The sequence below is a fragment of the Malaclemys terrapin genome, chromosome 2 (genome assembly GCF_027887155.1).
Source record: "Malaclemys terrapin pileata isolate rMalTer1 chromosome 2, rMalTer1.hap1, whole genome shotgun sequence".
Lineage (NCBI taxonomy): Eukaryota > Metazoa > Chordata > Testudines > Emydidae > Malaclemys > Malaclemys terrapin.
The window spans coordinates 10,448,313-10,464,087 of NC_071506.1; the positions used below are offsets into that span (position 1 = coordinate 10,448,313).

General features: G+C 42.8%; 1 protein-coding gene across 3 annotated transcripts in view; it reads left to right on the plus strand.

Moving 5' to 3' along the window:
• The window catches only part of TRAPPC9 (trafficking protein particle complex subunit 9), an 831,895-nt gene that overhangs the window by 148,090 nt on the left and 668,030 nt on the right, over nucleotides 1–15,775 (plus strand). For all 3 annotated transcript variants that reach the window (XM_054018404.1, XM_054018403.1, XM_054018405.1), the window contains exon 16: nucleotides 15,569–15,721. In XM_054018404.1, the coding sequence (XP_053874379.1) occupies nucleotides 15,569–15,721 (153 nt within the window). The remainder of the gene's footprint in view (nucleotides 1–15,568; nucleotides 15,722–15,775) is intronic.

Here is a 15,775-nt window from a genome sequence, read left to right on the forward strand (position 1 = left end):
CAGCTTTTATTTTAAATCAGTGAATCTTAACTTTAAAGTAGACAGAAGCAGAAACCTCATCTCTAAAATAATCATTTCTTATTATAATATATAATAGGAGCCAGTGATTGACTAGCAATAGATACTACATTGACTATGAAGAAATCAGATAAATGAGATGGTATTTTGTAGAGAAACAGAATATGCATAAGCAAGGTGGTTTATTAAAAAATCTTGTTTTAACCCTAAAATTTCCTTACTTGAAAGAATTACGAGAAGGGAAAAAATGCCCAGCTGCCATCCAGTCATAGTTTCTGCAACAGGAAAAAATGTGGAAAAGAATAGTTGATAGTTTATTTTGTTCATTCCCATATTCTATCTTGTGAATTAAAAGGATAGTTGAAAATGAAGAAAGAATAGGATGCAGGCATAAATTTTCCTGTCTCCATGTATTTTTTTCTAAGATTCTGTGCTCTAACCCATCTGTGAGGGCATCATTATGAAGATTATATTAACAGAATAAATATAGAATCAGATGAAAGTAAGTTAGTGTTTTCTTACTATGGAAATAACATACACAACTATAGTTTTTGTTCTCTAATTGCATAGTGAGAAAATAAAATTTGATACCTGATGATTTTTCTTTACTGAGTATCCAAGATTGCCATTCCGCCATTGGGATTGTCTCTTCTCTGCAGCTTCAGAAAACAGGACCTGCCGATCATCTGTGAGGGGCTCTCTGCCTATACTGAGAGTCTCCAGGGAAATTGCATAGATTGCATTACAAAGCTGAAAAATATCTTGAGTCATTACTGTCATTGGTACCATAAAAATATGCACAGGCCCCAATCTGAGATTGAGATGCCACATTGTTATGCAATTTGTACACACATAATAAAAAGATTAACTCTACCCAAAGAACTTACAATCTTGGTAGTGCAAGAATTGTGATAGGCACATAATAGTAGCTCTAATACTATCCCTGTGTCTTATCAATTTGTGTAACATAACAGATTAATGTCTTTGAATTAGTAATTTGGGTTTCCATACACAAGGTGGTTTGGAAACCTGAGCTTAGAGACTAAGGCAAGAAAAATCATCAGATGTCAATTTTATTTTCTTACATTTCCAGGCTTGCCATTCCTACAGTAGAATATTTATAGCATACTAAGCATAAGCCTTTAAACCATAAGAAAGAGCTTTTGATACTCATTATTTCCACAGTGTGTAATATTCCAATAACTTAATGGGGTGCCACAGTGTACAGTATTCCCTGCCAGAGGAGGCATCTGTTTGGGTTTGGATATCTAAATAATGGTGACACTTAGCCTTGTCTACACTACAGAGTTAAGTCAACTTAAGTTATGTTGACAAGTCACTTTAATAACATTGGTTGTGCATGTCCGCACAGTGCTCCTTGTGTCAGCGGACCACGTTCATAGTTGTTGCTCTTGCATTGACAGAGATCCGTTGCATTGTGGGTAGCTATCCCACTGTGCAACTCGCCACCCTCTGTCACCAGGAGCTCTGGGAATGGATCGCGGTGCATCATGGGGACATGTGTGCCATCCCAGGGTGCAATTTTTTCCATCCCATCATTCCATTGGCTTCCTACTTTTTGTGACATTTTTCAACTGTTCTTGTAAAGTGTGTGCCTGCCATGTCTGCCTGACAGCATGGATCCTGAGTTGCTGACCAGTCTGGTGATGTGCATTATGAACACAATGTGACTGGTCCTGCAGTATATCATAAGTTGTGAAACAGAGTGAATCGATGATTCCTGCCCTGCTGTCTGCCATGGAAACAAATAATTCAGGATTGCTGCTGGATCTCATGGAGCAGCTTGCCACGATGGACCGTCGGTACTGGGTTAGGGAAACAAGAACTGAGTGGTGGGATTGCATTGTGATGCATGTAAGGGATGACGAGTAGTGGCTGCAAAACGTTCGTATGCGCAAATCCACCTTCATGGAACTGTGTGTGGAGCTTGTCCCAGCACTGCACCTCAAGGACACCAGAATCAGAGCAGCACTCACAGTGGAAAAGCGACTGGCTATCACTGTTGGAAACTGGCAACTCCAGACTGCTACAGTCAGCCGCAAATCAATTTGGGGTTGGAAGGTCCTCCATGGTGATTGCAGTGATGCAAGTGTTTAGGGCCATTAATTGCCTCGTGCTATGAAGGACTGATACTCTAGGTAAGGTACAGGAAATAACTGAGGCAGTGGGATTCCCTAACTGTGGTGAGGTGATAGATGGAACGCATATCCCAATTTTAGCCCCTGACCATCTTGTAATGGAGTACATCAACCAAAAGGCCTACTTCTCCATGGTCTTGCAGGCGCTGGAGGATTACTGGGGCTGTTTTGCTGACATCAATGCAGGGTGTTCAGGGAAGGTGCATGATGTAGGCACCTTTCGGAAGACTGGACTGTATAGAAAGCTGCATGCTGGGACTTTCTTTCCAGACCAGAAGATTCCCATAGTGATCCTGGGAGACCCCACCTACCCCTTGCTCCTGTGACTCATGAAGCCTTACACCGGGACCTAGACAACAGCAAGGTGCGCTTCAACAGCAGACTCAGCAAGTGTCAAATGACCGTTGAATGTGCCTTTGGTTGATTAAAAGGTCGCTGGCACTGTCTTTTTGGCTGGTTAGACCTCAGTGAGGAAAATATTCCGATGGTCATAGCAGCCTGCTGTACTCTACATAATATTTCTGAAGTGAAGGGGAAAAGTTTTCCCAGGGCGGACCACTGAGGCTGATCGGCTGGCTGCTGATTTTGGGCAGCCAGATACAAGGGCAATTAGAGGGGCACAGTGGGAGGCTATTAGAATCAGGGAGGCTCTGAAGGAGCATTTTGACAATGATTCCCAGTAATGTGTCTTTGTGATGCATTTGGCCAGGCAATGATTTTTTTGCCACCTTGAATTACCCTTGTAGTGCTTGTTTCCTGAGCTTTAATTGTAGTGAGCAAATATACCTACATATAGCCAATGTGTTTCAAAGGCCTGGTCTACACTACAGTATTAGGTTGACATAAGATGCCTTGCGTTGAGCTAGCTGTGGAAGTATTGTCAGTTAAATTTGGCTCCCAGTGACATAAGTGCCTCTCTATGCCAATTTAGTAAGAAGACCTCCTCAAGTGGCATAGTCATGGTCAATGGAATTAGGTAGGTGCAGTGTCAGTGTAGACACTGCATTGCTTATGTCAGCTGTTACTGGCTTTCAGGAGCCGTCCCACAATGCCTCACACTGACAATACAATTGATACAAGCGCTTGCGGTGAGGACACGCACCACCAGCATAAGGAGCCAAGCTTGCACAAGCGATTTAATAACTGCGATGGCTGTATGCCAGCATAAGTTAGGTTGATATTTTGTAGTGCAGACATTGCCTCAGGATAGTTAAGTATTGGAATACATTTCCTAGGGTGGTTGTCGAATCTTCATCAATGGATGTTTTTCAGAACAGATTAAAGACCCGTCAGAGATGGTCTAGGTATAAATGATTCTGTCTGAATGTGGGCACTTGGACTAGGTGATCTCTTGAGATCCCTTCCAGCCCTGCATTTCTCTGATTTCTGTCTTGTTGTAACAGGCAATTTTAAAATTGCAGTAACATCCTCCAGTGAAATCCATAGCTTAGGGTGCATTACAGCAGCACACCCTTGTTCTCTGGTTAGGTCCTCCCTGATGTTCAGCACTGAGAGAAGCTTCTTTTTTAAATCTTTTAGAGGAAAATCCATACATAATACCAAATGTCACTTAAAAGCTTGAGAATGGCTATGCTGCTGGCATGCTTAGACCAATGCCTATCATGCTGACCAATATTATTGTCCTGTTCCTATGTAGTCCCATCTGTCTGTCTCCCCTTGTTCTCATTTTATACTTAGATTGTAAGGTCTTTAGGGTAGGGACTTCCTTTTTATTTTGTTTTTGTACAGTGCCTAGCACCTTGGAGCTTCTACCTCTCCACTTGGCCTGTGCCAGGAGAAGTAGAAGGTATTCAAAAGTGAGCTGAGTCTTAGGGCTGGGTCTAAGGCAGGTCCACCCTGGGTTACTGATTATATGGCGAGAGCCCTGTAATCCTGCACTGGGCCCAGTTAAATACCTGATACGTGAAAACAAAAACGAGGAGTCCGGTAGCACCTTAAAGACTAACAAATTTATTTGGGCATAAGCTTTTGTGGGTAAAGTGGGTTTTTTACCTACCAAAGCTTATGCCCAAATAAATTTGTTAGTCTGTAAGGTGCCACCGGACTCCTAGTTGTTTTTGTGGATACAGACTAACACGGCTACCCCTCTGTTTTTTGATATTTGACAGTTGGAGGAGGGTATATATTGTGCCCTGCTACTTAAGTCCATCCCGTGTGGTGTTTATTCACCTGCATATCCTGTCAGCACTTCTGTGGGCACATCTACACTTAAAATGCGGCATAAACGCTGCTGTAGTGTTTTAATGATGACTCTTTTAACTCAGTGGGCGAGATCGCTCCTATCATCTTAGCTACTGCCTCACAGGGAAGTGGATTAACTATGTTTGGTGGGAGAAGCGCTCAGTGGCAGCTCCACTAGTGCTCCCACCCCATCTGGACTTGATTTCACAAGACCACAATCAGTTGCTTCACCAGAACTGAACCTCCCTGCACTTGACAGCATAGTTGCTGCGTGACTGAACTCTGAAGAGCAGGCCTGCTCAGAACAGGCTCAGCAAGTCTTGTTAGGTAGGAGAGAGCCTACCACCAGGAAAGCCTTCACTAGTTAGGCCTCCGAGTGGAATCTTTCTCCATCCTGGTCTTCTCTATAGTCTATATTGGATGATCTGCTCCACCTCTTTTAAGGTGCACGTGGCAGCCATCTTGGCCATCCAGTGGAGGGCAAATCAGTATTTTCCCATGAGACGATGGTCATATTTTTCAAGAGTCTGGAAAGAGTCTACACTCAGGTTCATGACCCAATTCCCCCATGGGACTTAAACCTTGTCCTGTCAATGCTCACAAGGCCCCCTGTTGAGCCGTTAGCATCTTGTTCCACTCTGCTTCTGTCTTGGAAGTTCGCCTTGCTAGTGGCGATCACCTCGGCCAGAAGGGTCTCCAAGGATCAAAACCCTGACATCAGAACCCTCTTATACGGTATTCTTCAAGGACAAGATCCAGCTGCAACCCCATCTGGCCTTCCTACCAAAGGTGGTGTCGCAATTCCACAACAACCAGGACATTTTTCTTCTGGTCTTTTCCGAAACTCACAAGACTGCCAAGGAGCGTCTGCTCCATACGTTACATGTTAGGCGAGCCCTAGACCTCTCTATTGAGAGGACTAAGCCCTTCCGCAAGTCTATGCAACTCGTTGTAGCAATAGTGGAAAGAATGAGAGGGCTGCCAGTATCATCCCAAAGAATCTTGTCCTGAATAACCGCCCGTGTCCTGCCTTGTTACGAATAGGCAAAGGTTCTGCCTCCAGCCATTGTAACCACATATTCCATAAGAGCTCATAGCTCGTCAGCAGCATTCCTTGCACAAGTACCAATCCAGGAAATCTGCAGAGCTGCAACGTGGTCATCGATTCATACCTTACTGTCCCACTATGCTATCACCCAATAGGTCCATGGAAGAGTGGTATTGCAGTTAGCACGTCCATAAACTCAGAACCCACCTCCAAAGGTACTGCTTGTGAGTCACCTAGCATGGAATGGACATGAGCAACCCCACTGTGTTGTTGCCTCCCCTACAGTATGATTTTGGGAAACTGCATCTGCTAAGAGCTGGACCAACAGTTAAGAGGAGTTTATTGGAGATTTCCCCCAGCAAACACCAGTCCTTTTGTGTCTTAATGTCTTTTTTTAAGAAAGGAAAAATCTATTGTAAGAAGACCAACCAGAACGCTCACTAGATGAGAGATTAAAAGCCACATCTGCTTAAGATATTTTTAGAAGCAATGAGATTTGGAGCATTATAGTAAATCTTGTATCCAGATTTATTATGGATTAATGGGGTAGATTTCAAACAGGTAGATCATCACATTTTACAGAATATTCCCCACCCCCTTTGGAAGAAAAAAGGCTTGATCTCCTCTTTCTCTTATTTACTACTTCCTTTTGATTTTTAGAAAGGAAAAATTAACTTAAGGTAATTGAGTACCCTTCAGTCCAGAGACTATTGAAACAGATCAGGTTTTGTATATATGCAGGCTATGTGCTTTCTGAAGTTCCCATACCAGAAGGACTTAAACTTTCTATTGGATGGCTTGGTAAGTAGTGTTTTGAGTATCAACCTGTTCAGTGTGCCAACTGTGGAGAACTGCAGTTAGATCCTTTGTCATACCTTTCCAAAACATTTAGTCAATGTGAGTCCAGATCAGACTGGATCCTTCAGTCCCTTTTCAATTAACAGCACTGATTAGCCCTCCCCCTTAATGTTGTCACTGCTAGCTAGTCTCTCTCAGTGGTGATTTGTGGACACAATGTCATAAAGGAGAAAAAGGTTACTTACCAAAATAAGTCCTGATTACTAAATATTTTGACTCTGTAGATAAATACCAGTCCTTGCTTCCACTTTGGAGACTTAAGGGGGGATGCACCCGGAGATAGTGTAATGGAGGGACAGCTAGGGATTGGAGACTTTTTATGCTCTTGGTTCTAGAATACTGGGACAGACAGACATGTACATGCTCCCTGAATGTCAGCTTTGAAATGGGTTGTAGCACAGTTTACCAGTGTATAGGTCTTGCACAGCTCTTCAGAGACAATGTATTTGGAGCACAGATGTTAAATTAATTTTTTGCATTTTTTAGTGCAACATTGTACAAATAAATTAAGTCAAACAATATCAGAAAAATCTAGCTAGGAAGTTATTATTCGGGATGCAGTGGTTGTGGCAAGAGTTTTACTATATACGCTCTTTAGTCTTTTTAAGGGTATTTCTACACAGCATTATTTAGCGAAGCTGCACAGCTGAATTGACAAACTTGGAGGTAGCTGGGCTCCCATTAATTTTGTAAAAATAGCTGTCTAGGCAGTGCTATGAAGTTGAATCTCAGGCTTGAGCTTGGGCTTTGAAGCCCATTCCCCTTTCTAGATTTTCAGATGGAAATCATTTTTAACCAAAGATCTTGAATGAAGCTATTGATTCTCTAACCTTGTAAGGTATGTAGCATTTCTCAGACTGATTCTTAATGCTAGTTTTTAATTTTTGCATTAATTTTAAATGTAACTTGTAAATTTAAATTCTTGTTCATAGATGAGCATAATTCTGATTCTTGACAACTTTTAGAATAAACTTAAGATAAGGAAGGGAAATGCAAAATAAACTGTAATTACTGAATCCTGGAAGGGTTGCACCTTCCAATTTTTCCATGTAAACCTGGATTTGCAGAGTTAAATATTGTCCATTTGAAATCATGAGGCTTTTAAACTTAAACATAAGCTTAGAAACTGTCTGTGGAGTTGTTGTAGTTGGTTCTGCATTTTTTGTGGTTTGCTTTTGTGTTGGATGGCTGTCCTCAGGTGGCTGAACCCATGAATCATCACAGATCCAGTAATCACCCCAAACCTACAAAGAAATCTGTGATCTACAGCCAGGCACTCTGATACCACAGAATATGTGCCGAGGAGAAAGTCCAGGATATACACCTTTAAAACACTTAAAATAGCCTTCACCAAACAATGACACTCCATCAGGGAAATAGGTCACATCTTGTAACAGGCCACCTAAATATCCTGAGAGAACCTGCTTCAATACTGAAATAAAACCCTTCAATAAACACACTGCTAGTGGTCACCTACCACCCCCATACTAGAATCAATATGGATCTGACCTCTTAGTCCTCATCCTCAAAGGAAACCTGCATAACACCTTCAAAAAACAAGCCTGGGAGCCTAATTTAATAACTTTTCTAGATACTAATACTCATGGACTGAATAGAGATACTAGACTTATGGGTTATTACAAAAATGTATAACTCACTTAACACCCCACCTAGTCTTTTTTCCCCTTTCTCCCTATGACTGGAGAGGTGTTAACGGGACACTTCACCTTGAATAGTTCCTTGACATATGTATTAACTACTTATGCTTAACAAATCTGTTCCACGCTGTATTTATCTGTGACACTCTTGAGTATATTTCCCAGACCTGAAGAAGAGCTCTGTGTAAGCTTGAAAGCTTGTCTCTCTCGCCAACAGAAGTTGGTCCAATATTATCTCACCCACCTTGCTTGTCTAATATGAAAAGCAGTCCTACACTATAGCCATTATCAAGTAAATACATTTAGGGGAGAAAAATTAAAACAGGCATTCTTATTATATTCTCATCCCTAGATGTAATACATTGCACATTGGAATTAGATTTCTTCAAACAAACCATCTGCTTCTAAAACACACACAAGATAATTCCTGTCAATTATATTCTACAGTAGCTATGAGATGTCAGCCTTAATAAATTGACAGTGAAATACAAGATGCAAATTAATTTTCAGCTGAGAACAAGTATAAAACAGAATATTGTCAGTGTAGCTGTTCTACTCTTTCAGAACAGAGATTGGAACCCTTTGGCTGTTGTAACTGCACACTTGTTCCCTCAGGTTCATGAGGAGCCATTGCATTGACCCCCCTTCTGTTTCTTGTGACCACTGTCAAAAGAGTACTTGGAACCCTCTATCTTTTTCTTCTTGGTAGATAAGTGCTTAATATTAGTGGTGGTTTCATTTTACTATTGTAGTTGACGTTTCATGGTGATGTTAGTCCTGTCCCATTATGTGGTCTAGCCACACACACAAGCAAAATCTGAGATAAGACTCTGAATAAATGAGTAAGGACAGTATGTGGATTTGTACTGAGTCTAGTCATAGCTACAATTGCTACGTAAGTAGCCTTTCCTCTTCGAGAGGTGGTCCCTATATGTATTGAAAACTCTGGTGCGCCTGCATGCAATGTGCTGGAGCCAGATGATTTTTTTGTAGCTGACCTGTGTGTGCGACCTGCGTGTGTGAGGTGTTTTGCCTCGTGTCTCAGACGAGGTTATATTAGGTTGTGTGGATCAATGCCTCTTCAGTTCCCTCTTAAGGCTGCATGGTCAGAGTCGGAATCTCTGTTCCTTCATGATCATAGGTTTTTCATGATCGTAGTTCGACTGCAAGAGTATTTTCATCCATTTGTATATAGTTCTTCTTTGTTGTTTTTCTTCAGTTAGCTGTAAATAGTTGTTAGTATAGTGTACTTAATTAATCTTGATTGGACAAGAGACGGTGCTTCCTCACCCTCGTGGAAGAGGGCTGCCTAGTGGCCGATGGGTACATACTCCCATTGCCTCACCGTGTGTGGTCATGTGCCGCAACTCTTGGCTACAATCCAACGACTTCCCTTGGGAGGTCAAGACCACTATACAGGACCTTCCCTTCGACAAGGAGATGCGCTTCTCTGCCAAGGCAGATGAGTCCCTTCACGACTTGAGGGAGACACTCTGGTTCCTTGGGATCTACACCCCATCACAAACAGCAGCGACATCCCTTCCATCCCTAGCAGTATGCACGCTATTCACCCTACTATCACTGGCAACAAGAATTCCTGCAGAAGTGGCACCACCCACAGTGCCCCCAGGCTGCGTCCCCTGCCACGAACATCTCCTGCATCCTGACCCACCAACATCCCAAGGCTCACTTTTGACTCACAAGTCAAGTGCTCTGAACCCTCCCTGTCACCACCTCTGCCCCCCTCCCCTCCAAGTCATCTTTCGGGGTTGTCTTGTCCTCTTTGCCCACAATTGTGGCAAGATTGCCATGGATGGTTGGGTGCACCACAGATACTCTATTGAATTCCTTGTCTCCCACACAAAGAGCCCCCCTCAGACACTTGCCGGGGGTCCTTCCCATCACTGCCTCTTACAAGAAGTGGTCACCCTTGTATTGATGGGCATCATGGAGCAGGTACCCAGGTCCTTCTTGGGCAGAAGATTTTACTCCCCATACTTTCTCATCCTGAAAAAGCCCAGAGGGTGCCACCTTATAGTCGTCTCTGCCTCCTCAACACTTTTTTCAGAAAATCCAAGTTCCATATGGTGATGCTGGCATCTATTATTCCCTCCCTTCACTAGGGAGTCTGGTTCGCAGCTTTGACATGAAAGATGTATACTTTCACATCAACATTCATCCGGGCTACTGAAAATTGCTCTGCTTCTGTCTGGGCCATTCATTCATATGAGTCTGAAACTTTGGCTGTTGTCCCTAAAGAACAATAGAAAACCAGGATTGTGATGATATCACAAATGAACTCATAAGAGGAGGCGATAACTTTGATCAAATTTAATCAAAATTACTAGGAGGGAATTTTCCCTTGTAATACCTCACTCCTTTTCCCCTTCCAAACCATGGTACTGTGCTGCTGTGGGAAGTGGTAAGACAGGAGGGTGGACATATCTACAAAAGAGAGGAATGAATTGTAGCTTATCAGACAGAAATGAATGGGGAGGAATTATTTTATTTTTCAGTTTATTGATCACAGTTGTATCTGGGTGAATGTCAAAATTTTTAAGAACAACACAAAATTAATTACTTTGAAAGGGAGATCCTTAATCCTAGAATTAATCTATTAAAGCTCCTGCCCTCCTCCACATAGAAAAACTTGAGAGAAGCTGGGCTTTACCCAGTACTCTGAAGGTCACCAGACTGTCCTTTTTCTGTCTGGTGTGCTGTAAAGCAAAGACCCATAATTTTCTGTGGTCCCTGTACTGTGCAAAGCAGTATTAAATGTATGATGAACTGACCCCTTGTGAGGAATCATTTACAGCAGTGGTCTCCAACTTTTATTTTACGCCCAAGATCACTTTTTGAATCTAAGGGCAACCCAGGATCTACCCCGCCTCTTCCCCAAGGCCCCGCTCACTCTATTCCCGCCTCTCTCCGTCACTCGCTCTCCCCCACCCTCACTCACTTTCACCGGGTACGGGTTTGGGAGGGAGTAGGGGCTCTGGGCTGAGCCTGGGGCAGGGTGTTGGGGTGCAGGAGAGGGTGAGGGGTGCAAGCTCTAGGAGGAAGTTTGGGTGCAGGAGGGGGCTCTGGGCTCGGGCAGAGTATTGGGGTGCAGGAGGGGTATGGGGTGCTAGCTCTAGGAGGGGGCTTAGGGCTAGAGGTTGAAGTGCAGGAGGGGGTTTGAGATGTTGGCTCTGGGAGGCGGCTCAGGGTGGGCTTTGGGTGCAAGAGGGGGTTGGGATGTAGCCTCCCACCAGGCAGCACTTATCTCCAACGGCTTCTGGTTGACAGCAGGCACAACGAGGCTAAGGCAGGCTTCCTGCCTACCCTGCCCCCACACCACTCCTGGAAGGGGCCAACGTGCACCTGCGGCCCCTGGGGGACAACACGTGTCTCCGCGCGCTGCCCCTCTCTGCAGGCACCGCCCCCACAGCTCTCCTGGCCAATGGGAGCTGCAGGGGACGATGCTTGCAGGCAGGAGAAGCGCGCGGAGGGAGATCCCTGCCCGACCGCGAGGCCTCGCTGGCAGCTTCCGGGAGTGGCGTGGGACCGGGGTAGGCAGGGAGCCTGCCTTAGCGGCAGCCACGCTACACTGCCAGAGATCATGATCGACTGGGAAATCCTCTAGGATCGACCAGTCAAGCGCAATCGACCAGTTGGTGACCACTGATTTTTCAGTGTACAGTAGCTATAGTATGTGCTATTATGAATAAGCAACTTTTTCCTTAAGATGCTCCCAGTCAAACTATCAGTGTTTGTTTTATGTAGTTGTATGCTTTTTTGTGGTACTCATCGCTGTAGTTTCTGTGCATCTTGTAAACATTAATGAATATATGGATGGGGAACTGAGGCACTGAAAGATTAACGGTATGTCTACATGAAGACTTAGTGCACAGCAGGCTAGTATACTATACATCACACCCTGGCTTGCCATGCACTAAGTTTCCATGTATCAGAGGGGTAGCCGTGTTGGTCTGGATCTGTAAAAAGTGACAGAGTCCTATGGCACCTTATAGACTAACAGACTTATTGGAGCATAAGCTGTCGTGGCCGAATACCCACTTTGTCAGACGAAAGCTTATACTCCAATACGTAAGTTTCCATGTGGACCCTGCTACCAAACAATAGTGCAGTTTAACATATTGCTTGCTATTTGAAATGGCAGTGTCAAAAATTCACCATAAACTTTGTGCATTGTAGCCAGGTCCACATAGAGGTTTACTGCGTGGCTGGCTAGTGTCTATATATTTTCTACTGCTATACATTCACATCCGGGCTTGCTGCACACTGTTTCAGTATAGATAAGCCCTAAATAGTTTGGCCAAGGTCACATGAGGAGGCAGTGGGAGAATTAGGAGTTGAGCTGAGATCAGTGTTGCAGTTCAGTTTCTGAATATTACATCAGAAGAGAGAAAGTTAATCACTAGAGATCACCATCTGCATATTACTGTAGCATTTTTAATACTTAACATTTATACATTAATAATTGCTGAAGAAAATGTTTTCTTTTTTATTATATTTAGCTAGTTATATAATATCACTAATTGTTTTTATAACAGGTACTTAATATCATAGAATATCATGGTTGGAAGGGACCTCAGAAGGTCATCTAGTCCAACCCCCTGCTCAAAGCAGGACCAATCCCCAACTAAATCATCCCAGCCACGGCTTTGTCAAGCCTGACCTTAAAAACCTCTAAGGAAGGAGATTCCGCTACCACCCTTAGTAACCCATTCCAGTGCTTCATCACCCTCCTAGTGAAAAAGTTTTTCCTAATATCCAACCTAAACCTCCACCACTGAAACTTGAGACCATTACTCCTTGTTCTGTCATCTGGTACCACTGAGAACAGTCTAGATCCATCCTCTTTGGAACCCCCTTTCAGGTAGTTGAAAGCAGCTATCAAATCCCCCCCTCATTCTTCTCTTTAGCCTTTTTCCAGTCATCTGGGACGTTCCCCGATCACTATGAGTTTTCAAAGATAATGGCCAATGGCTCTGCAATCACATCCGCCAACTCCTTTAGCACCTTCTGATGCAGTGCATCCGGCTTCATGGTCTTGTCTTCATCCAGCTTTTCTAAATAGTCCTGAACCACTTCTTTCTCCACAGGGGGCTGGTCACCTCCTCCCCATACTGTGCTGCCCAGTGCAGTTGTCTGGGAGCTGACCTTGTTCGTGAAGACAGAGGCAAAAAAAGCATGAGGATATTAGCTTTTTCCACATCCTCTGTCACTAGGTTGCCTCCCCCATTCAGTAAGGGGCCCACACTTTCCTTGACCTTGATATCCTTTGGTGTAGTATTGAAACTTTTTATTAAGGCAAAGTTACAATAAAATGTTACTTACTACTTATGCAGGATCAGGTTAATATTCAAAGAACCTGGTTTGCTGGATAAGAAGCTCTCCTCCTTATAGTACACTAAAAAGGGTGGCCAAATTTCTAAATACCAATCCTCTTTTTGGCGCTTCTATTGTGTATGTACTTGGTATGACATCTTTTCTATTACAAAGACAGTCCATGTTTTACTAGCCCACAGTTCCGTAAGTGAAGTCACATTTTTCTGCTACAAAGGAAATAAATTCTTTCTGTTTAAAATGTACATCCTTTACTGGAGCATTAAGTAAGCAGGTTGGGGATTTCTGGGAAGCTGGTATTTTGTTATAAGATGAATCTGTTTAATTATTTCCTCCCCAAACTATCTAATTCCTGGACACAACTGCCATATGTGTATGTTCTTTCCCCACAACCCCTCAAACAAGGTGCCTCCCCAGGAGCAAAACTGTGGTGGATCTTCACTGGAGTCAAAGGCCATCTATACAGTAATGGATAAAAATTTTCTTTGATTTACATAAATTGAAGATGTACATTCTTTCCCGTATGGAAACCCATTCATCCAGATCAATTTCTTTGTGTCAGGACTTATACACACTAGCGCTTACTTCGGTATAACTTAAGTCGCTCAGGGATGTGAAAAAGTAACCCCCCTGAGTGATGTAAGTTACACCAACCTAAGTGCTGGTGTGGACAGCGCTATGTCGGTGGGAGAAGCTCTCCTGCTGACATAGCTACTGCTACTTGGGAAGGTGCAGTAATTATGCTGACTGGAGAGCTCTCTTCCGTCTGCATAGAACATCTGCACTACAGCAGCCATGTTTTTTAATGTGATGTCAAGGATACCAATAGGGATGAACTGAAATAAAGATCATCACTGTAGTATTTTGGCAAACTTCAGAGCTCACTTAGCATAGCACATAATTGGCATAATATGTCATATTTAGTTCCTTTGCTGTGTAGTTTGCCAACTGAATTGTACTTTGTTTATTTTAGAAATCCATTTACTTAGTATTGTTTATTGCTAATTATCCAAACTTGAACATAATTAGTTGCTAGTAAGATTGTAAAATAAATTCATATAAATTATCTCAATACCACATTTATAGTAAACATAATGAAATATATTCAGTTTTTCGTATCATTTTCTGTCAGTTCCTCTCTTTCATAAGCATTAAACTAACAGTGCTTAGAGCTGTGCATGGTGTTTGACAATGCTATGCACAATCCCCCACAAATATCTTCCAGTGTAAATTAATCCTGACTTGTAGTGTCCCTAATATTCTAGTCCTGAAGTATTCTAAATTGGCGATTCTCAACTAGGGATCCGGGACCCCCTGGGGGGCAGGCTGCAAGCAGGTTTCAGGAGGTCTACCAAAATAAACCAGAGAGCAGGGCCAGTGTTAGACTCACTGTGGTCCAGGGCAGAAACCTGAATCCTGAGCCCCTGCACCCTGGGCTGAATCCAGCCCCTGAGCAGCTTAGCTTCGCACAGCCCTCTGCAGTGTGGGGCTCTGGGCGATTACTTGCTACCCACTAGCCCTGGCTTTTAATCTATTGAAAAACAGTTGTTGTGGCATGGGTGAGCTGGGAATTTTTATAGTACGGTTGGGGAGAATGCACAGAAGGAAAAAGGTTGAGAACCCCTGCTCTAAATATTGGTCAGCTAAAGCAAGTGGCATGAACCTCTTTCTCTTTATTTTAATTTCTAGTTATGGGGCAGAACCTCCAGTTAAAACAAACAAACAAAACCCCACCATCCAACCAAAACCCAACAAAATGCCCCCTCCCCTCACCCCCAAACTGCAGACACTTTGAAATAGTGACTGATTTAGCTTTGGGATTGGTTTTGTCATACTTTTGTGATAAGATGAAGTGATGCGTGTGTCCTAGTTCCTTGTTGAGGCGACTATGTGATTCAGTACTATATGAAGATTACTTTAGTTCACTTTTAGGCTGCACTTCAGAGAGAGAAAAGCACATTTCATGCTTCTTGTAATTTGATGTCAATCATCCAATTACTTTTATTGCTGTTCTTTTCAATAAGGTTTATATTTTGGTTTCCTTGGTAAACATGTTTTTCTTTCACAGTGTCATCAGCCCTGCTCAGTACTGTCAACATTAATTTAATTTTTCATTCTTTCATACCAAATATTTTTACACATTTAAACAGAAAATGAAAAGAAATAAACTATACATGGTATATAACATATAAGGTACTAGTTTGTTTTAAATTTAAAACTTACTGCTCTTATTGTGCATATGCTTATATATAATATATATATTTTTAATATAGAAAAGCTGTACGGTGAGTTCCTGAGTTGGAAGCTAGAAGACACTCTCTCCCAGTTTCCCCTAAAACCTGGGAAGATTGCAACATTTCATGTAAACATTAAAGTGAAGCTGGACTTCTCCTGTCAAGAAAACCTTTTGCAAGACCTCAGTGATGGTAAGTTACAAATAGGCTTGGCATAATGTGATTTTTATTTTTTATAAATTTGAT